The sequence below is a fragment of the Oryx dammah genome, unplaced genomic scaffold (genome assembly GCF_014754425.2).
Source record: "Oryx dammah isolate SB20612 unplaced genomic scaffold, SCBI_Odam_1.1 HiC_scaffold_18, whole genome shotgun sequence".
NCBI lineage: Eukaryota > Metazoa > Chordata > Mammalia > Artiodactyla > Bovidae > Oryx > Oryx dammah.
The window spans coordinates 61,560,564-61,584,810 of NW_024070202.1; the positions used below are offsets into that span (position 1 = coordinate 61,560,564).

Sequence of the window (24,247 nt, forward strand, 5' to 3'; positions counted from 1 at the left end):
TGTCAAGAATTACACACAACCATTATGTTCAATATTTGACAGGAAGCGGTAAACAACTAATTATGGTGAGTCAACTGAAGAGAATGTTATAAAGGTACTAAATTATAATTATGAAGATTATTAAGTCATAAAAATGTTTACAGTGGAAAAAATACTATTATAATAGAGTGCATCAATCTATATAAAATATTCATCCATGAAAATAATTTGTGCTTGGGATGTATGATAATGGACAATGTCTTAAAATATTAATGTTTTTAAAATAAACAGGAAAATAATTATTTAAAGCTAGTATACATATTTCTTGGGAATCTGGTATTAGATACCTTGAAGAGTTCTGTTGTTCTAAAATACGTTGTTGGGCTTCCCAGTTTGCTTTCTCATCTTCAAACTGACGACGTTTTTCCTCTAATTCTTTGTGCTGTGCTTCCAAATTCTTTTTCATTTGCTCATGGCGCCGTTGGAGCTAGTTCAAAGCACAATACATAAAACAAAACTGTTTGAGAAATCAGAAATACATTTCATCCAGGCAGTCTAATGTTAAAAGCTGAGCATTCAGTTCTTACGCTATAAATTCAGAGTACCACGTGGAAAGCACTGTCTAAAAATCCTCTTTCTATAGGACTTACCACCCAAAATGCCAGGGACCAAAGAGAATAATCTTGGGAAACAAAGGGTTTAAAAAAAAAAAGTACAATAAGCTACAGTTGTGTAGCACTTTATAAGGGGCAGACTCATATTTTTATCATCTCATTTTTCCTTACAAACATGTGGGAAGTTGGGCAGAGGAGACACCACTGTTCCCACTCCTAGATGAGCAAACAGTTGCAGCTGCAGAGTTTATGTCACTTGTACAAAGTCAGTAGACGAAAGTGGCAGAACCAGGATCTGAATGTGTCTCATAATTCCAAGTTTAAGAAAGCGAGACAAGTGAAAAGAAAGCAAATAGGTAAGAATATAAGAGTTACAAGATGAGGAGATAAGGTCCCTGGATTCTTATAAAGCAGCGGTTCTCAAATGTCAGTCTTCGTATGAACCACCTAAACACTTGTTAAAAATAAAGAATCCTGGAACCAGACATACTGAATTAGAATTTCTGGGTTTTTAAGTCTAGAAATCCGCATTTTCAACAAGCCCCCATGATTCTGAAACAGATGGTTCTTTCTATATTGAGAATTAATGCTGCAAAGAATGCTGGCTGAAAGATAAAAAACACACATGCAAAGCAACTGAAGAAACAAAGAGCTTATCTAGTCCATTTAGGCACTAGTCAATCCATTTCTGTGGAAAACAATCACAGCAAAAAATTAATAAATAAATCTATCTAACTACATCAAATAACTAACAACTATTTATTAAAAACTTTCAGATGTCCAGGAATTATGTTCCGTTAAAGACTGTATTACATCAATGAGTTAACATCTTGAATTTGGATTATAATTTTGCATACAATCTGTTTTCTTTGTTACTTCATGAACCCAAAAAAGTGACTTCATATTCATTTCTATTCCAAATATCTCATGCAGTTTCTACAAAACAAAACCATCTAAGATATATTTAAGCAAATATGAATCAAATTTGAAGTAACATCTTCCTGATGATAGCAAACACATTACTAAGAACATATCAGAAAATAGGAACACAGGGAAATGCCTTTAATTATTAAAAAGAGAAAATGCAAGGGAATTATATACACACAATCCAGCATAGTTACTTCTGAGAAAGAGAGAGAGGGATACAATAGGGGAGAGAAACAGAGCTGCCTCAAATGAACTGATGATGCCTTATTTTTTAAACTCGGCCATAGGGTTACAAGTGTTCATCATTCTTTATCTGTACCTTTCTATCACATATACATTTTCTTTTGTGTTAACTGCATGCAGGTTAAAAGTGCAGGTCACAATCCTTCACTTTCTAGAAATTCTTAGGGTTAGATGTATTACACAGTTCAGAATTTTTCAGATTTCTGAAAGCCAATTCTACTTAGGAAGGTCTATTTACTGTATTTACAAAACAACACCTGGGCAGTCTAAGGTAGCATCTATAATCAAACACATTTTAAATTTTTGCAGCAAAGTATATAAATATTCACATCAAGTGGGGATAAAACTGTTAGTTCTGTTTCTGGCTTTGCACTTTTCAGAGCTTTTAAAGATTAGAAATTGTGGATACATGATTGTAGACTTGTCTAGGATTAAGAGCACAGTTAAGTGCATTCAAATAATGACTTACAGATATGCAGCACTGACCAAGTTAATTTATCTTTCCTCTCATGTAAAAAATGGAAATGAGACAATAACATCCACCTTGTAGGGCTGTGGTGTGAACTAACTAACATAATCTATGAAAAATGCTTAGTACTGTGTCTAATATACTGTCCTGCAGGATATTAGCAGCTATGCCCCACACAAATATATCTAGCACTTGAGAAAACATATTATACAAGGTTAAAAGACTTCATATTTATATACTTATATGGCTTACAGAATTAGGGGAAACTTGGCCCACATCGCTTTACAGTTTCTTTCAATGCTAATAAAGACTATTCTTCAAAGAGTAGCTAAGTATTACAAAACTCTGTTTTCACCATTCACAGTAATCATTAAAACTCTCAAAGGTTCTATAATTGCTTATGGAAATAACTGCTTAACATAACTGCTTATGACATTTACTCTTAGGAGCAGACCCTAAAATATGTCTTTTCAAATGTAAATTCAACTCCTTTTAGATTTTCATCAAAACGTAAGTGTGGAGATAATGCAGACTCTTGATTATTCCTGTTTTTATTTACCTTCTGATAGGGATTCATGGCACCCCACTCCAGTACTCTTGCCTGGAAAATCCCATGGGTGGAGGAGCCTGGTAGGCTGCAGTCCATGGGGTCGCTGAGGGTCGGACACGACTGAGCGACTTCACTTTCACTTTTCACTTTCATGCATTGGAGAAGGAAATGGCAACCCACTCCAGTGTTCTTGCCTGGAGAATCCCAGGGACAGGGGAGCCTGGTGGGCTGCCATCTATGGAGTCGCACAGAGTCGGGACACGACTGAAGTGACTTAGCAGCAGTAGCAGGGATTCTCCAGATTAATTATTAATTGGTGAAGGGGTAGAGATTCAAATGGATAGATTTAATAAAAACCTAATTAACAAAAAAAGCTTAATCTCCTAAATGTCATCTTAATAACAAGTGCCCAGGATATTAGTTCTGCAGAGTTGGCAATCTTAAACCTGGAGAAGCTATTCTGTATCCCCATTGAATTAAAAACATATTATAAATGTAACAGTAGTGGAAGTTAAGTTTTTTTGTGATAAGAGATTACATGAAAAGCTCAGTAATTTAAGAGAAATCTAATGTGGAATAAAAACACTTCCTCAAAACTACTGAATACTCGGCATTCTGTCTACTCAATGGATTAGAGTACTTTCGTCGTACTATTAGAGTAGGACTTCCCTGGTGGCTCAGACAGTAAAGCGTCTGTCTACAATGTGGGAGACCTGGGTTGGGAAGGTCCCCTGGAGAAGGAAATGGCAATCCACTCCAGTACCATTGCCTGGAAAATCCCATGGACAGAGGAGCCTGGTAGGCTACAGTCCATGGGTAGCAAACATATATTTAGTCAAAGAAAGCTTATGTATTTTATGCAGTAATTAATTACAAAAGCAAAGAGACCAACTGTAAGGACGTAACAAACTAAATCTGAGTCTTTTCTTAATATGTTTAAATACAAATATTATTATATTAGTGAATCCACATTTAACCACTGAATTTTATCATTAAAAGTAATTTTTAAAATATTTCATATTGTATGACTGATTCATGTTGATGAATGGCAGAAACACAATACTCTAAAGGAACTATCCTCCAATTAAAAATTTTTTTAAGTATTTCATATTAATGTCATCCTACATATTTAAAAGTAATTTTCAGCACAATGATAATAAATCTATGCTGAGAAAACATCATACTGAAATTGTTGATTTGTGTTTACCTATAGTTTCTTCTACTGTTCTTGGACATCAAGCCAAACTTACTCTATAGATTCTTGTGTTACGTGTTTTTTTTTCTCCATCTTTTATTTCTTATCACTTACAGATGGATATGTCTTCATGATCTTTTTGATTAATAGAAACTAAATATATGCTTCAACATGTAGAGGGATTCTAAGGTTACAGTAGAACAGCTTGATGGAATGCTTTTGCAACTGAATTACGGTGACACTAGCGTTACATAAGGCCCAACTCATCTACAAAAATCACATTCCTTCATTTCTTTTTGTCTGTAATTTATCACAGCATGCCCACAGTTTAATTAAGGTTCTTTCTTTCTCCATTCATATGCAAGTAAGTCTGGTCAATTATTACTATCCTAAAACTAGTTTTTATTCTTGTATCTACCCAAAACTCTGTTACTTTCTTATACCGACTATATGGAAAGGCTTAAAATTTCATTTCTCATAATTTTTACCTATAGCTAATAAAATTTACTTAGGTATTCTACTATGTCTTTCTACCAAGTATACTTGTATCTAAACAGATTATTAAAATATGTATTATTGTAAATCACATGCCAGTAAGGTGATGCTTAAAATTCTCCAAGCCAGGCTTCAGCAATACGCGAACCGTGAACTTCCAGATGTTCAAGCTGGTTTTAGGAAAGGCAGAGGAACCAGAGATCAAATTGCCAACATCCGCTGGATCATGGAAAAAGCAGGAGAGTTCCAGAAAAACATCTATTTCTGCTTTATTGACTATGCCAAAGCCTTTGACTGTGTGGATCACAAGAAACTGTGGAAAATTCTGAAAGAGATAGGAATACGAGACCCCCTGACCTGCCTCTTGAGAAACCTGTATGCAGGGGAGGAAGCAACAGTTAGAACTGGACATGGAACAAAAGACTGGTTCTAAATAGGAAAAGGAGTATGTCAAGGTTGTATAGTGTCACCCTGCTTATTTAACTTCTATGCAGAGTACATCATGAGAAACGCTGGGCTGGAGGAAGCATAAGCTGGAATCAAGATTGCTGGGAGAAATATCAATAACCTCAGATATACAGATGACCCCACCCTTATCTTGATGAGAGTGAAAGAGGAGAGTGAAAAAGTTGGCTTAAAGCTCAACATTCAGAAAACGAAGATCATGGCATCTGGTAGCATCACTTCATGGGAAATAGATGGGGAACAGTAGAAACAGTGGCTGACTTTATTTTTCTGGGCTCCAAAATCACTGCAGATGGTGACTGCAGCGATGAAATTAAAAGACACTTACTCCTTGGAAGGAAAGTTATGATCAACCTAGACAGCATATTAAAAAGCAGAGACATTACTTTGCCAACAAAGGTCCATCTCAAGGCTATAGTTTTTCCAGTGGTCATGTATGGATGTGAGAGTTGGACTGTAAAGAAAGCTAAGCGCCGAAGAATTGATGCTTTTGAACTGTGGTGTTGGAGAAGACTCTTGAGAGTCCCTTGGACTGCAAGGAGATCCAACCAGTCCATCCTAAAGGAGATCAGTCCTGGGTGTTCATTGGTAGGACTGATTTTGAAGCTGAAACTCCAATACTTTGGCCACCTGATGCGAAGAGCTGACTCATCTGAAAAGACCCTGATCTGGTAAAGATTGAGGGCAGGAGAAGGGGACAACAGAAGATGAGATGGTTGGACGGCATCACCACCTCAATGGACATGAGTTTGGGTAAACTCCAGGAGTTGGTGATGGACAGGGAGGCCTGGCGTATTGCAGTTCATGAGGTTGCAAAGAGTTGGACAGGACTGAGAGACTAAACTGATTGACTTCCCAGGTGGCTCAGAGGTAAGACTCTGCCTGCCAATGCAGGAGACAAGAAGATGTGGGTTCAATCCCTGGGTTGGGAAGCTCCCTTGGAGGAGGAAATGGCAACAGTCCAATACTGTCGTCTGGGAAACCCCATGGACAGAGGAGCCTGGCAGGTTACAATACTTGGGGTTGCAAAGAGTTCGACTGAACACACACAGACACATTAAATTTGCATATTACATGTGAAAAAATCTATAGAGTGGTTACATTATCTATCAATTTCATTTAAGACATTATTTTGAAAAGAAGTATTTTGTCAAAGATGAAAATATATGGTTAATTACCTCAGCTTCAGAGTCCTTCAGTTTTTGAACTTTTTCTTTGACCTTCATCTCAAACACCTGTTCCATCTCCATCTCCATCTTCTTCATTTTAGCTACATGTTCCCTTCTTTCTTCTTCCATTTGTGCAAGAGGGCTCCTATTATGAACATTAAAGATAATCATTAAATGTCTAAAAATGAAAAGTGTAATACAAAACTCTGAAACAGTGATTAAAACAAATGAGCTGCTGTATGCCATTACTAAATTCTCTGCTTTCTGTTTTTTGAAAACAAGCTTCAAAAGAAGCTTTTAATTATTCTGACACCATCTTATATAACACAGAACACAGATTTGAAGTTTTATGTATGAACAGATGAAAAAATTCTTCACAAACTTTTAAAATGTATAAATATTTACAATCTAGAACTTCCTTCCATGAAGTTTCATGACTTGAAGTCTCCCTAAACCTAATGCATATCAAATCTAAAGAAAACATATAAAACAGACTGTATAAGGAAAATGAAAAGACACATTCCCTAAATACATTCTCAAAAAGTAAAACTAGAAGAAAATTAATTTTAAAACAAAATTTTAATATGAAAAAATGGTACTGAGTTAATGGAGGAGGAGGATGGAGGGAGGCAGAAAAAGAGAGTATCAGAAGCAAATGAATATCTTGACATTTCTGAAATGCCAGAAAACAGACATTAAAAAGTAGTTCACTCTATTAAAGTCCACAGACTCAAATCTCTGCACAATGTTTTCCAAAATTTTATGTTGAAAAATACTACAAATATGCTTTATGTGAAGGCTAGTATACTTATAGAAAAGAGAGAACAGCAAAGTATCAGCAACCTACTACAGTCCCAGAGAAGAAAGAAAAAAGTGGGCTCTGTGGCCTTCGGGATCTCTAAAAACCTATTCCAATACACTGGGACAGCTTAAAAGAGGCAGGCCCTTTTCTGACTTTGTTGATTAAACACGTATATTGCGCTTCCACAAAAACAAGCTTTGACCATTTAATTACAAACCTAAATGAATAAAGTGGTAAAAAAAAGTTAAATTATGGCTTAAAAACAAAATCAGGCTTTGTATTTCATCTATAACTTCAAGGCTAGTCACTTCAATCTTGATTTGACACACTCTGATTATGGTGACTTCTCTCCTTATGAGGCTGAATATTTCTGACCACTGTAGCACTATTCTTCCCTATCAAGGAGAACAAGAGACCGAGATGGAATGTATTAAATGAACAACAAGACAGAAAGAACACTGCCTACTGATTTTTCTTAGCAAAAAGGAAAGACAAAATGTGATGTACCATTGTGACCAAGAGGATTTGTTTTTGCAATTAGTGTAAGTTAGAACAAAATGTTACTTAACTAAAGGATATTTCATCAAAAGAATAAACCTGCAGTATGTTTTAATAATTAAACAATTAATCAGAAGTTCTGAAAATGAAAATAAACCAAACATTAACTTAGGAGAATCAACATTCAAAAAGCCAGGTAAACTGGAATAAATTTTAATGTGTAAATATCATTATTTCACTAAAAGCTGATATATTTATGGCAGGTATTATTAAAAGAAGAGAGCCTCAGATCTCTTGGGTCCTGAAATCATACAACAAACGTGTGTGTGCGTGTTGTGTGTTCATTCAAGCGTTTTTTCTAGTAAGGGTTCAAAGCTTTTGTTTGATTTCTATAAAACTCACTTCTGCCATACTCCAAAACACTTTTAGGCTCTAGGAAAAAAATATTCATAAAAATGATTTTTGAATTGGCCATCTTAAATAACTGAATATGTTAAGCAACTTAAGATTATCCAACAACACTGCTGCAACTTGAAAATATATTGTAAACATTAAATAAATTATAAGTAAACAGTAGAATTAAAAAAAATAAATTAAAATTCAGATGGAATTGTGATTTTAAAGTTAAATATATATTCTCACTAATAATAACCTATCTATAAAATACTCTTTAATTTCATCCTTGGGAGGAATAAGCCAATCCATATAAATGTAAATAATTTGTAGTATACTTTGCACATGAAAAGGCTACCTTACTAAGAGTGGAACACTGTCACCTAAATTATTATTTAAATAACTCTTGGAGGAAAATAGAAGATTGTAGAGCTTTGATGTTTTAAAATATTAAAAATCTTTACATACTAAAACTGCTTATGTCTTTGGAAAAACAAATGAAATGTCTTCAAGTGTGCCATATCTAAAAGAACAAAAAATACAGAGACTTAGTAGCACACATAAATGGAGAAGAAAAAGGTAACCGTCTCCACTATTCTTGCCTGGGAAATCTCATGGACAGAAGAGCCTGGAGGGCTACAGTCCATGTGGTCACAGAAGTGGGACATAACTTAAGTGACTAAACAACAAAAAAACACACTTTGAGTAAACCATAATAAAAACAGCAATTAAAAGCAAATCCATAGATTTTACAATAAAGGGGCTCAGCTGATAAAGAATCCACCTGCAATGCAGGAGACCTGGGTTCAATCCCTGGGTTGGGGTGATCCCCTGGAGAAAGGAAAAAGGAAAGGATCCTACCCACCCCAGGATTGTGGCCTGGAGAATTCCATGGACTGTACAGTCTGTGGGGTCGCAAAGAATCGGACACAACTGAGCGACTTTCACTTTCACGTTCCTAAAACAAAAGTTTTTTGTTTGAACTTCCTGATGTTCAAGCTGGTTTTAGAAAAGGCAGAGGAACCAGAGATCAAATTGCCAACATGCGCTGGATCATCGAAAAAGCAAGAGAGTTCCAGAAAAACATCTATTTCTGCTTTATTGACTATGCCAAAGCCTTTGAATGTGTGGATCACAATAAACTGTGGAAAATTCTGAAAGAGATGGGAATATCAGACCACCTGACCTGCCTCTTGAGAAATCTGTATGCAGGTCAGGAAGCAACAGTTAGAACTGGACATGGAACAACAGACTGGTTCCAAATAGGAAAAGGAGTACGACAAGGCTGTATATTGTCACCCTGCTTATTTAACTTCTATGCAGAGTACATCATGAGGAACGCTGGACTGGAAGGAACACAAGCTGGAATCAAGATTGCCGGGAGAAATATCAATAACCTCAGATATGCAGATGACACCATCTTTATGGCAGAAAGGGAAGAGGCGCTAAAAAGCCTCTTGATGAAAGTGAAAGAGGAGAGTGAAAAAGTTGGCTTGAAGCTCAACGTTCAGAAAACAAAGATCATGGCATTCGGTCCCATCACTTCATGGGAAATAGATGGGGAAACAGTGTCGGACTTTATTTTTTTGGGCTCCAAAATCACTGCAGATGGTGACTGCAGCCATGAAATTAAAAGACGCTTACTCCTTGGAAGAAAAGTTATGACTAACCTACATAGTATATTCAAAAGCAGAGACATTACTTTGCCGACTAAGGTCAGTCTAGTCAAGGCTATGGTTTTTCCATTGGTCATGTATGGATGTGAGAGTTGGACTGTGAAGAAGGCTGAGCGCTGAAGAATTGATGCTTTTGAACTGTGGTGTTGGAGGAGACTCTTGAGAGTCCCTTGGACTGCAAGGAGATCCAACCAGTCCATCCTAAAGGAGATCAGTCCTGGGTGTTCACTGGAAGGACTGATGCTGAAGCTGAAACTCTAATACTTTGGCCACCTCATGCGACGAGTTGACTCATTGGAAAAGACCCTGATGCTGGGAGGGATTGGGGGCAGGAGGAGAAGGGGACGACAGAAGATAAGATGGCTGGATGGCATCACAGACTCGATGCACCGGGAGTTGGTGATGGACAGGGAGGCCTGGCGTGCTGCGATTCATGGGGTCGCAAAGAGTTGGACACAACTGAGAGACCGAACTGAACTGAACTGAACTGAAAACAAAAGTTTATGGCCAAATTTGTTGAAGATATTTAATTTCTTTTCCAAATTCTGTTAGTAATCCCTATACCAAATCATTATGAAAGTAAATATGCTATGCAACTATCTTCTGACAGTCTGCTCAAATTTTGAAACCTATTTACATATGCATACTTTCAAAGAGATGTTCAGTATTTCACACTTGAGGTACTTTGTCTTTCAACCTTGTAAAAATACTTGCCTCCTAACCAAGAGTGATATTTCAGTATTATAATGGTCACACATATAAAAAATTAATTTTTTGAAGACTCTTACCAGTCAAAATGATTTTGTAAACCTAATTGTTAAATTAATTAGCATCTCAATTCTAGTCATCTTTATTAAAGTGTTATTTAGAAAACTGTAATACAAAAATGTGTTTATAATGCAGAAAACAGGAAAAAGGATAACTTTTTGTCATCACAGTTTTTCAAGTGAAACTTTATTAGATAGCTAGAAAAACCATTTAAATTACTTCATTGTCTGCCCACTTTTTAATGAAAATGCTTGTTGACACACATCAACAAGCTAAAGCGTATAAACTTAAACTTGTCAGAGAAATTCAATGTAACTCAATCAAAAAAATAAAAAGACCAGGTACAAGATTTTTAAAAAAATAGGCCAACATAATCTGAACATCATATTAAATCCTCAAAGATGCAACTTAGCTTCTTTTACGGATCTTTTCAAGGAGATCTTGAAAAATGACTTACCCTTTTCATGTGACCAATAACAGAATCACAGCAAGGACCACATTTAAGGCTGACCTAAGACCCTACTGTGGTTGTGTTATACAACCTACATTTTGGTCGTATAAATGTATAAATGCTCAAATGTATTACATTTTGAGCATAACGAAAAGAACCAAATTTCATTTAAATTATATGCGGTCTTTCCTAAAGAACTCATTAAGCAAGTACATTTACATACTTTTGCTTCTTAGTTTGGTGGTTTGGCAGGTCACTATGTATACAGACATGTAGCAATTTTCATACAGCATTATCCAAAAGAATTTCAGTTAAATTAATGATTTCAAAGAGCAACAAAATTTTCCAAACATTTTGGGAAACAATAGTTACTAACATTTTGCCAAGTGAGAGTGTTAAAACTAAACATAAATAAAACAATACTATCATCATATTTTCATGAAAGGACACATGAATAAAAGATGTAATTGAAAAAAAAGGGGGGGGGGGGAATTTCAGAAAATTATCTTTATGTATCTTTAGATCAATGAAAATTTTGTCATGTACCAAAAGAGTTATGAGGATTACCCTTTAAAAACCTGTATTTTCAGCCATTTCTATGAATTCAGTTATTGATAAAGATGGAGAAGGCTATAGAAAACAAAAATAAAATTAACATATGGGAAAAAGGTAACCACAACTTAACCATCTCAACAAAGCAAAACAAATATAGAAATAGAGTGAATCACACAAGTTTTTTGGCTTCCCAGGGCATGTAAGTTATGTTTATACTATACTTTATTAGATGTGCAATAGCATTATGTCTAAAAAAAACAACGTATGAAAAAGTAAAAGTGTTAGTCACTCAGTTATATCCGACTCCTTGTGACCCATGGACTGTAGCCCACCAGGCTCCTCTGTTCAATTCTCCAGACAAGAATACTGGAGTGGGTAGCCATTCCCTTCTCCAGGGGACCTTCCCAACACAGGATCAAACCTGGGACTCCTGCACTGCAGGCAGATTCTTTACCATCTGAACCACTAAGGACGCCCATAAAGAACACTGTTCCAATTTTCTATTGAGTAGCCAAGAGGAATTTGATGGCAACGAAATAATATGATTTTTTACTAAATAAATACTGCCATTCCCAGGAGGAGTCGATGTATACTTACTTAGTAAGTTGCCCTTTATTCTTGTTGTTATCAACTCCATTATAAGTCACAGCTGCCAGTTTTCTGCTCCGGTAGTTCTCATAGTGTACATTATTAGTGACATCTTTCAAGTCCTGCATATGTGTTCTGTCATAAATAAAAGACACATAAAGAATTTGCTTCTATTAAAAAAAGCTTTGGTGTAAATTAAAAATTTTAGCAAACAAAAAATTCAGACCAAACTTTTCAAGGAAGACAGCATTTATCTGTCTTCACTTACATGCAAGGGGGAGCAAGATACAATGAGCTAACTTGACATTAATGGAAATTTAAGTTCCAAATTAAAATTTAGAAGCCATAAATTCTCTCAAAACATTTACTAAACAATGACACTGCTAGAGAAGAGTATTTACCTTCATAGTATATATTTTATTTTACTAGAGAAGGAAAGGTAGATTAGTTCCTACTGAAGTTCACAAACCTAAAAGAAATTGCTTTCCTTAATATTTCCTTAATATTACTAATATTTGAGTCTTTATTCAGGTTAATATATAGGAATACATAGATTACATATCAAGTTGGATTCAAACTGGGAAATTTTAATTTTGAATAAATTCCTATTTATTCCAATTGTCCGGTAAATGTGGTATTTTGGTTAATGAATGTCTGCTCATAGCAGACATTATCTATGATACATAAAATCAATATACAGGAGATGCCTATACATGAGACAATTTTACCATTCCCTAGTGTTTCAAGATGCTAGAAGACTCCTGTGAGCTGCTCTATTGTATCCTTTACCAATGCAATGTTCTTGGATATACATGGTGTGGGAGTACTCTGTATCATTTTATCTTTTTCTCATCATCCATTCCTGCACTTCTAATCCCCTATCTTTCATCTCCACCACTTTACCAAAACTCCCTTATGAGAGACAAACGTAAAGGTGTTATTCTGTTTTTATTCTGCCTGATAGCCAAGAAACATTTACTATTACTTTTCCCTTTTGTGATGGCCAATTACTATGATTCATCCTCTAATGGACATTTTTGTGCAGTTCTCTGATAGTTTACTCCTATTTCTAACTAAGACTGTTTTCCACAAGCCTCATTGTCCTTTATAATCTGCCCCTTGATGAATATACACTTTCTATGGCCACTGGAATTATCTAAAGCTCTATCCCTCTCTACTTCTGTCAAGTCAGACAGTTTCTAACTCAGCATATCCAATGATTGGGACTGAATTTGTCACTGACTCTCAAACTTACTTCAGAGTTCTTCCAGTCTGCTTTGGGAGCTCTCCTGGCAGTCTTGAAGTCAAGCCACTCTAACCCAAGACAACCTTCTCTTTGGCTGCCAGTCTTTTCTATGGTACCAGTAAATGTGACAGGTGACAGCATATAACCTCTTCAACTATACTATAAACATCCCCTTTTATAAAAAACGTGCCATCACCTTTTGCACGCTTGCCACAGAGCATATAATGGGCCCTGCAAAAAACTGACTTGGAGCTGAGATGTGATAAACATTGTTGACTTTCTAGGACACATTACTGTTTTCTCTAAGTAGAGAATAATAAAAACAAATAACCATGCCAGTATAAAACAATCTTTTTGTAATTTTAAATATCATATATTACCTCATCAATGCATCATTAAAAAAATCATTAAAGGACCTGAAGTAAAGTACTTAGTAGCTGAAATACAAGATATATAAGGTGGACTTATTAACTAGCTATTAAACTATTTTTGTTAATGTCACTGAACACTTTAGACAATGAAAGATTTCTCCCTTTCACTAAAATAACCTTTTTTTATGATTACTTGGTTCTGGTATTTTTCAGGTTATAAAAGTCTCTATTTCCACTTAATTAAACACATTTTATTTTACTCTTAAAAATCAACTCATTCTTCCACACTTTAAAATAATTAGTATTTTCTCCACAGTTTCTTGAATTTATTTATCTTTTCCATTTCTGATTGCTGATACTATATCATTCTCTTCTCTCCTTTTGTTTTCCTTCTCTATTTGATTTTGACACTGTCTACTGCCATATCCTGAAATTATTTTTATCAAATTTTCCTCTTTTCCATTGTCTTCCTTGCTTTGCCTGCAACAGTCAGTTCTCTAAATTAGCAAAATGACATATCTTTGAACTTGGGTCTTTCTTAGGAGCAACCACTACTCATGACTTTAACCTGCAGGATTTCACTTACTTGGAAGTCATAGACATATGGAATATTAGTATTGATATTTCCTTCAAATATTTATTAAATATCTACTAGGTGCCTTTATCATAAAGACATGAGCTACATAACATATACTTTACCTCTCCTCTGAACTTAGAAGGAAAAGTAATAAAGTAAAATATTCCTAAACTTACTTTCAAAGTATATTTATCAAGGATGTTTTACACGTTTCAAAGACTATAAATGAAAAATTATGTTAAGAGGTAAAGTAAACATCTAGCAAAAGTTTAAGTGAACATTTATGCCTTAGGAAAGAAAAAAACAAGTGTGCTAAAACAAATTTAACAAATAAATGAAGTTTTTATTAAGCAAAATTGCATAACCATCAACCTCAAGAAGTTGAAGACAATATCTTCATTCTACTTGATAAAAATGTTAAGTAGGATCACTCCCAACTCCACAAATAAACATCTGATGACTCTATTTACTTTAATCCATCTTAAGGCAACTATTTTCATAAATCCTTCTCTATCTGGTTCTGCTCCAAGAAAATATACCACTTAATACTTACTCTGAATTTCTTTAATACATGTAAATGTTCTCATCCTAGCATATATCTACTTATATATATTATATATAAAAATTATGTAATATTACATAATTTTAGAATTTTTAATATTTCCACACATGTATGATTGTCTTGTTGCTTTCCTGTAGGAATGGTCCATTTGCTTGTAATGCTTGTATACTGAGTCCACTCATCAGAGAGGAGGCTGCATACCTTCAAATGTTCCAAGTCTGGCTAATAACTAGCCTTCCTTTCTATAGTATTTTAGGTACATAGGGAATTATTGCTTGCATATATAAAAAACATGTAAGACAAAGTTAAAGATTATCATTGCTTCAAGCACTAGGTAAGTAGCACAGATTTAAAATTGAGGAAAATAATAAAATGAGACGGAATATACTGGCAGTTAATATTTATGAAACATTCTTTACATATATAAAATCATCAGAGATTATTAGTTCTTCTGAAGTCACATTTTCAAAATGGAAGAGAAAGCAAAGAGATGGTAATAGAACCTGAAGCATTGTTTTCTCAAAACCAAGGGAGATGAACATCCTTTCATGTGCATTTGCTCTTCTCCCACTGTGTGAGGCCTGGCAACCACTGTGGCTGAATTAACACCATCATCTACTTTCTATCAGAGCATCTATTCATGAGTTCTTTTGAGAAAAATCAATTACATGGCAATCTCAATTTCAAAATTCACTCCCATCTCTTTTATATTTCTTGAGGTAGCTGCTGCTGCTGCTGCCAAGTCACTTCAGTCGTGTCCGACTCTGTGTGATCCCATAGACCACCAGGCTCCCCCGTCCCTGGGATTCTCCAGGCAAGAACACTGGAGTGGGTTGCCATTTCCTTCTCCAATGCATGAAAAGTGAAAGGGAAGTCACTCAGTCGTGTCCAACTCTTCGCGACCCCATGGACTGCAGCCTACCAGGCTCCTCCGTCCATGGGATTTTCCAGGCAAGAGTACTGGAGTGGGGTACCATCGCCTTCTCCTCTTGAGGTATCAGTTTGACTCAAATTGTCCCCCTCACTTTTAAGAATGATCTTGTTGCTGTTCCATGATTTCCAATTATCATCAGTATTCCTGTTACTTCTACATAGCTAAAGAAATTCTTGTATACTGGGAAAGTGTAGAGTAGTATGAAACTGAAGAGACATCAACTTAAGATGGACATCTAAAACTGAAGGCTGAAAAGAATAGTATGTATTGAGGGTCTGGAGAAGCAAGCATAATGAGAGAGGAAAAAAAGAGCAAAAGGGTATGAAATAGCATAAAGAAGGAATTTATCTCTCCATGAAAACAATGAGGTTCATTTTGATCCTTTTTTTGTTCCCTGTCTCTGGGTCTTTTCAACTTTTTCTTCAGAATTTCCTCTCTGCTGTTAGTTTTCTAATTAAGGTCCTGGTTCCTCTAACCAGAATTAATTCAATGTCCTGTTTTCACATGATTTCCTTCTCTTTCATCAGATGTACAAGGTACAATTTAGGACTGTTGTTTTTCCCTCCTGGGAGGAAGATCAGTTTTTCACAGTGTTTCAGTAACAAAAGTGCTCCACTCACCAGCTACTAAGCTGTGTATCTTTTAAATATTTGAAGTCCAGTTTCTGACCTAAAACTTAAGCCTTCTCTTCCAGTTTCCACAAGCTTTTCACATTAAAGAGAAGCAAAAGCCTGTTCCTTTCTACTTTCATATTTCTTTCAGTATTAAACCGCAACACAAAGTACAATGATTGAAAGACCCACTTTCCTATGTATCCCTAGCCACACAACCTATTTTGTATTTTTCCTCTAGAGTTTAAAACCTTGGCAAAATAATCCAAATTTGTCTCTAGGCAGTGCTTGCTTCAGTGCTAGAATGAAGATACCAGTTTAAATTAGCTAAATTTATAGAAGACAAAAAACTAAATCTGACACTAATTTTATTTAGGGAAAGTATAATCTGTGTTATTTTCATCACTGCTTATACTTACCTTATCAACATATTTCTTAGAATTGTAAAATCACAATGTTCACCGTTTTCAACTACAAAAAAAAAAAAATCAGACCATATGTATTACTTCCACTAAACCCATTCTTTTCAAAGGAAACTGGGTGTTAACAATGAGAGAATATACAAAGTATTAAATACCTTAGGTCAATGTTTCATTAAGACTTTAACCCTATAAAATGGTGCTTAATGTTGCCGGTCAAGGGTGGGTGAGGAATCACTTTAGAAAAACCACAAGTTATAACCAAAATGAAAACCTAAGCCAAGAAACTTTAATGTTCTTCTTTTTTTAATGTATCACTAAAAGAATACTCTTGAAGGGGGATAACCTGAAAATAAAGATACAAAGCAATTTCCTCTGTGCAGACTTCTAAGGTCTATACTAGTTTTAAAGTCTCAGCTCAGAAACTGAAGGTTACATGGTGATGAAAAGAGCTGAGAGTGACCACAGTATCTCTAGTTAGGAAAGTCACTCGTTAAGAACATTAACTTGGAAAATATCCTAAAAATTATGTATGTTTTCAAAGTAATATCAACAAATTATAATCATGACTCAATCTTCATTCCAAGTTACTGTAACACTGAAGATTAAATATTAGTATAAACCAGTATAATGAACACAAATTTCGGGAAATGTATCTAATGCCAAGAAGGCTTCAAAGAATTGACTCTATAACTAAGATTATATTGCTGTTTAAAACTCCTTTAAAAAATTAGTATAGAGGATCTCTTAATAACAAACTTTCTTGCTCTAAAGATATGATGCCAAGAAGTTGACTTCTGCCCTGAAGAAAGCAAAATGCAAATGTTTTAATTGGGCTTCTGACAGTTGTTCTCATTCTTTAGGGTCCCAGACCCAATTGAGACCCAGATAAAAATGACAGGTCTTTTCTCCAAAATTGTTTTCAATTTCAGGTTTATTAGATCCCTTGGGAGCAATCTGTGGGCCCCAGGTAAAGAACCCCTGCATTGTAAGTGTGTTTTCAAACAAGAAAACAGGAATAGGCTTAATGGTGGGGCAGAGGTGGAAGGATGAATACTGACAAGTGGCTTCTAAAGTACTACAACATTAAGATTTAACACATACTTGCCTGACACAGCAGGACATAAGGTCTGAGAAATGTGAATGTATTTAATAAGGAGATGAGACTCAACGAAACTGAATTCAGATCTTTGAAAATCTAGACTGTATCAATGCAGTATGCTTATTATACTACTTACTAAATACAAATTTTTTATAACATTTGTGAGATCTTATAGAAAGCCATTCACTGAAGAAAACCTTACCTTCCGCAACACCCCAAGGATACTGCCTTCCTCTGACCCTTTTTCCATTAACTTCAATGATAGTATTACTACCTACCACAGCAAGAGGTAAACGGTCCTATAAAACAAAGTATTCTTGTTCAAATACATCTCTGTAGTCCTCACAAATTCAAGAATGAAGAAGTTACCTTATTCAACAGGTAAGCAAAAAACATTATTACCCCAATAGTTTTTGCATTCACTTTCATAGGTCATTCAATTACTATTTAGTAAATTGCCATTGTATGGCATTATTACCAATGTAAACAATAAACAAAATTATACATTCACTAAAATTTAAGAATACTAAGGCATATACTGATCAGATTATTTGTTAAAGCATCATTCCAAAAAGAAGTGTTCCATACTGGAAAAATTTTGAAGGGTAAAAAATACATTGGCAGCTACAAGGAAAAAAATGAGACTTGTGGCTAGTTTGCCTACTTGATCATAAATCAACCTTAATAGCTCTAGAAGACAATGTTATTAATCAATATATCATTTTTAGATCCAGGGTACTTAGGAAACCACTATAAGTTAAAAATACAGAAAATTATGTCAGAACAGATTTTTGATTGATTTTTATTATAGAACAAAATAAAACATATGTTTGGCTCTTAAAGAATAAGCATAATAGTGCTTAAGAGCAAATCCTTTGTCTTCTCATTATGCTTCCCCTTTCATTCTCATTACCTGTTTGTTTCTAAGGGGGAAAATTATAAAATATGAAATCAGTTAATTGAAAACCATCTGAAAACAAGAACTGTTATTTATCTTTCTATTCCATATAATGCTTTATTATACTAACAATCAAACAACAAAGTTAATCATAAAGGTGAACTAAACAATCAAGAATCTCATTTATTTTGTTAAGTCAATTGTTTAAAAACATTTATATATGTATATGCCACATGGCAAGTGGGATTCTTAGTTCCCTGACCAAGGATTGAACTTGGGCCCCCTGCAGTGGAAGTATAGTCTTAACCGCTGGACCATCAGGAAGTCCCTATAAACACTGCTATTTCTGGTCTTTACAGCAGCTATTATAGTACTGCTAAGGCCCTAAAACATGTTAGTATATGTATGGGAATGAACCTACCTTTATCTTTTTAACAAGCTTATTTTCTTCTTCATCATCTGTCTCTGGGAATTCATATATTTTAATTTTATGTTCTTGGATTTCTTTCATTATCTAAGATGAAAGAGGAAGTTAGTAAAAGAGCATCACATGTAATTTTAGACATTAGCTTTATTTTTATTATACTCTTCTTAAATTCCTGAGTCTTTAGCTCCAGTTCCTTTACTGTTTTTCCACAATGCAAAATGTAATTTAAAACCAAAATAGTATGCTGGTGTTTTTTTTTCTATAAAGTTTATATATAAGTACCATTCTCTAAATCCAATTGCTTCAGAAATGTTAAACTTATAAGGTTATAATACCCAAAGAGTTCTAAAAATGAAGGAAGAGTCCAGAAATGGCTTCACTAGTTGATTTCCATTCTAGTGATTCTGGGTCATTTATTTATAATGACTAAGATACCTTTAGACAAATTCTTACCAACTATTTTATTCAGCTGAATCAACAGAGCTTAAACTCACCTAAAGTTTTTAGTAGAATTGAGCAAAGGTAAATAAAATTAAGTATAGCACTGGCTCTAGGAAAAAAAAATGTGTACTTATCAGAAAGATGTACATGTGCATATACACACACCAAGGAGCAACAGATAAAAGATCAGGCAAGCACACAGGGAGAAAACATGCCCTGGAAATTAAGAAGCTAATGGGTTTATAATAATAATGAGAATACAGAAAAAAAGAAAGACAACTTACTAGTAACATCAGAAATGACCTCAAATTTATTTATTTTGTCCAAAATCACTCTAAATTCAAATAAGAATACAGACATCCAAATAGTGTTGAATACCTACCCTATTCAAACTTACAACAAACAAACTGATGGCTAATAAACCTAAACCTAGCTCCCTGCCTGTACTGGTAGCTTAATGCTACACTCACTACCAGGGTCCCCAGCAGCAGTAAAGGGACCTGAAACAAAATGTGCTACACGGCTACCAAAGCAGACAGAACCGCCATGGAAATAAACAAGACTACGTATCTTTTATAACTGGGTTATGTATCTATTTAGAAAAAAAGACCTAAGAATAAATCATCAGGTGTCAGATCATGTGTCAACCTAATGTTGGCCAAAAAGTTCATTCAGGTTTTTTTGTAAGCTTTCTGAACGTATTTTTTGGCCAATCTGATACATGACTAGAAGGAAAAAGAAAGACTAGTAGCTAGCTCTAAGAGTAATGGCTTTTAGTCAGAGGTTGTATATTAAAATAGCCTGAGTAAGCATCTTCACAATAACAAATACAAAGCTGTATCTTACAAAACCAACTAGCAGACCTATGGTCCAATAATGCATTTTGAAAAAGTTCTCTACATGATTCTGATAAACATCTCTGGTTAAACACTACCTGCCCCCGGCCCCCTGCTTTTTTTTAAATAAATAAATAAAAAGTAAATTGACAACCACTGCAAGTGACCAATTTAGAAATAGAGATCACTGCTTATTCACCTTTTTTATTTCTTCATTTTTAGTACAATTCCAAATTAAGATAAAATAGATATATTACTAATACTATATGATTAGTATCTGAACTTAGAAACAGCAAATTACAAAATAAAAATGGAGCTAATAAATGTAAAATAAAAAATTTCCTGGTAGAAATATCAGATACAGTAAAAATGATGTAGTAAAACATTCTAAAAATTTATACAGATTTAACACAATTTCAAAGCAAATTTCCACAGGTTTTTGTTTTTCTAATAGTTTTCAAGTTATTCTAAAATCCATACTGAAAAAGATGAAGAACCAAAGTACTTTGTTACAAAAGACTAGAAGGACAGTAAGAGATAGTAAACTCTAAAATCTATTTTAAAATATTATACAACTTAGCCTCAATTTAAAAGACATACAGTGCTAGATGCTCAGTTGTGTCCAACTCCTTGCAACCCCATGGACTGTAGCCTGCCAGGCTCCTCTGTCCATGGAATTCTCAAGAATACTGGAGTGGGTAGTTATTCCCTTCTCGAGGGGATCTTCGTGACCCAGGGATCAAATCCATGTCTCCTGCACTGCAGGCAGATTCTTTACTGTCTGAGCCATCAGGGAAGCTCTTAAAAGACATAACACTGGCCTAAAATTTAAAAATAGGCTACTAGAATAGGAAAGTAGTTCCAGAAACTGATCCTACATTTCATAAAATACAATATATAATAAAACAAAAACACAACACTGAGGGAAAACTAAACCCCTGCTTTAAAATGTTCAGCTTTTCTGGAAAATTGAAAGTTAAAGAAATTATTAGACATCACCTTAATCCAAAAAAGTTTAAAAAAAATAATGACAACGCTAGCAAGGCACGGGATCAAACATACCTGTCATAAAAGGAATTTTGACTGTTTTATTGAGAAAGCACCATGACAAAATGGGGAGGGGGTAATAAAATAATTATACCCTTTAAAAAGTAATCCTCTCCCCAGGAATTCAGTCTAGGAAAGTAATTCTATAAAGGGTGTGGGGAGGGGCAGTGGCACAAGCTATACAGAAAAATTAAAATGGGGCTACCCTTGTGGCTCAGCTGGTAAAGAATCCGCCTGCAATGTGGGAGACTGCCTGTGGGGACGGGTGGTGGTGGAAGCTATACAGAAACATCTAAAATAGCCTTATTTAAATTGATGAAGGATAAGGGCATTATGGTTTACCAGGTGGTTCAGTGGCAGAGAATCCACCTGCCAACAGAGGAGGCAAAAGAGACAGATTCGATCCCTGGGTCAGAAGATCCCCTGAAGCAGGAAATGACAACCCACTCTAGTATTCTTGCCTGGAAAATTCCACAGACTGAGGAGCCTGGTAGGCTACAGTCCATGGGATCATGAACAGTTGGACACAACTAAACAACTGAGCACACACACTAAAGGGCACTATGATAATACTTATGGGCTCTTAGGAGAAATAGTAAGGTGAGAGAAACCAAACTAAGATGGTAGGTGTTGTAAGAGGGCATCAGAGGGCAGACACACTGAAACCATACTCACAGAAAACTAGTCAATCTAATCACACTAGGACCACAGCCTTGTCTAACTCAATGAAACTAAGCCATGCCCGTGGGGCAACCCAAGACGGGTGGGTCATGGTGGAGAGGTCTGACAGAATGTAGCCCACTGGAGAAGGGAATGGCAAACCACTTCAGTATTCTTGCCTTGAGAACCCCATGAACAGTAGGAAAAGGCAAAATGATAGGATACTGAAAGAGGAACTCCCCAGGTCAGTAGGTGCCCAACACGCTACTGGAGATCAGTGGAGAAATAACTCCAGAAAGAATGAAGGGATGGAGCCAAAGCTAAAACAATACCCAATTGTGGATGTGACTGGTGATAGAAGCAAGATCCGATGCTGTAAAGAGCAATATTGCATAGGAACCTGGAATGTCAGGTCCATGAATCAAAGCAAATTGGAAGTGGTCAAACAAGAGATGGCAAGAGTGAACGTTGACATTCTAGGAATGAGCGAACTAAAATGGACTGGAATGGGTGAATTTAACTCAGATGACCATTATATCTACTACTGTGGGCAGGAATCCCTTAGAAGAAATAGAGTAGCCATCATGGTCAACAAAAGAGTCCAAAATGCAGTACTTGGATGCAATCTCAAAAATGACAGACTGATCTCTGTTCGTTTCCAAGGCAAACTATTCAATATCACAGTAATCCAAGTCTATGCCCTGACCAGTAACGCTGAAGAAGCTGAAGTTGAATGGTTCTATGAAGACCTACAAGACCTTTTAGAACTAACACCCAAAAAGATGTCCTTTTCATTATAAGGGACTGGAATGCAAAAGTAGGAAGTCAAGAAACACCTGGAGTAACAGGCAAATTTGGCCTTGGAATGCGGAATGAAGCAGGGCAAAGATTAACAGAGTTTTGCCAAGAAAATGCACTGGTCATAGCAAACACCCTCTTCCAACAACACAAGAGAAGACTCTACACGTGGACATCACCAGATGGTCAACACCGAAATCAGACTGATTATATTCTTTGCAGCCAAAGATGGAGAAGCTCTATACAGTCAACAAAAACAAGACCAGGAGCTGACTGTAGCTCAGATCATGAACTCCTTATTACCAAATTCAGACTCAAATTGAAGAAAGTAGGGAAAACCTCTAGACCATTCAGGTACGACCTAGATCAAATCCCTTATGATTATACAATGGAAGTGAGAAATAGATTTAAGGGTCTAGATCTGATAGACAGAATGCCTGATGAAATATGGAATGAGGTTCGTGACATTATACAGGAGACAGGGATCAAGACCATCCCCAAGAAAAAGAAATGCAAAAAAGCAAAACGGCTGTCTGCGGAGGCCTTACAAATAGCTGTGAAAAGAAGAGAGGTGAAAAGCAAAGGAGAAAATGAAAGATATAAGCATCTGAATGCAGAGTTCCAAAGAATAGCAAGAAGAGATAAGAAAGCTTTCTTCAGCGATCAATGCAAAGAAATAGAGAAAAACAACAGAATGGAAAAGACTAGAGATCTCTTCAAGAAAATCAGAGATACCAAGGGAACATTTCATGCAAAGATGGGCTCAATAAATGACAAAAATGGTATCCACCTAACAGAAGCAGAAGATATTAAGAAGAGGTGGCAATAATACACAGAAGAACTGTACAAAAACGATCTTCACGACCCAGATAATCACGATGGTGTGATCATTCATCTAGAGCCAGACATCCTGGAATGTGAAGTCAAGTGGGCCTTAGAAAGCATCACTAGAAACAAAGCTAGTGGAGGTGATGGAATTCCAGTTGAGCTGTTTCAAATCCTGAATGATGATGCTGTGAAAGTGCTACACTCAGTATGTCAGCAAATTTGGAAAACTCAGCAGTGGCCACAGGACTGGAAAAGGTCAGTTTTCATTCCAATCCCAGAGAAAGGCAAAGCCAAAGAATGCTCAAACTACCCGCACAATTGCACTCATCTCACACGCTAGTAAAGTAATGCTTAAAATTCTCCAAGCCAGGCTTCAGCAATATGTGAACTGTGAAATTCCTGATGTCCAAGCTGGTTTCAGAAAAGGCAGATGAACCAAAGATCAAATTGCCAACATCCGCTGAATCATGGAAAAAGCAAGAGAGTTCCAGAAAAACATCTATTTCTGCTTTATTGACTATGCCAAAGACTTTGACTGTGCAGATCACAATAAACTGTGGAAAATTCTGAAAGAGATGGGAATACCAGACCACCTGACTTGCCTCTTGAGAAATCTGTATGCAGATCAGGAAGCAATAGTTAGAACTGGACAT

The 24,247-nt window shown here is 35.6% G+C and overlaps 1 protein-coding gene across 7 annotated transcripts in view; it reads right to left on the minus strand.

The window, feature by feature from the left end:
- SEPTIN7 (septin 7) overlaps positions 1–24,247 on the minus strand; it is a 104,356-nt gene that overhangs the window by 1,749 nt on the left and 78,360 nt on the right. For all 7 annotated transcript variants that reach the window (XM_040260194.1, XM_040260192.1, XM_040260195.1 and 4 more), the window contains 6 exons: positions 18,979–19,071; positions 17,862–17,958; positions 16,558–16,609; positions 11,847–11,972; positions 6,116–6,251; positions 327–466 (listed from right to left, as the gene is read on the minus strand). In XM_040260194.1, the coding sequence (XP_040116128.1) occupies positions 327–466; positions 6,116–6,251; positions 11,847–11,972; positions 16,558–16,609; positions 17,862–17,958; positions 18,979–19,071 (644 nt within the window). The remainder of the gene's footprint in view (positions 1–326; positions 467–6,115; positions 6,252–11,846; positions 11,973–16,557; positions 16,610–17,861; positions 17,959–18,978; positions 19,072–24,247) is intronic.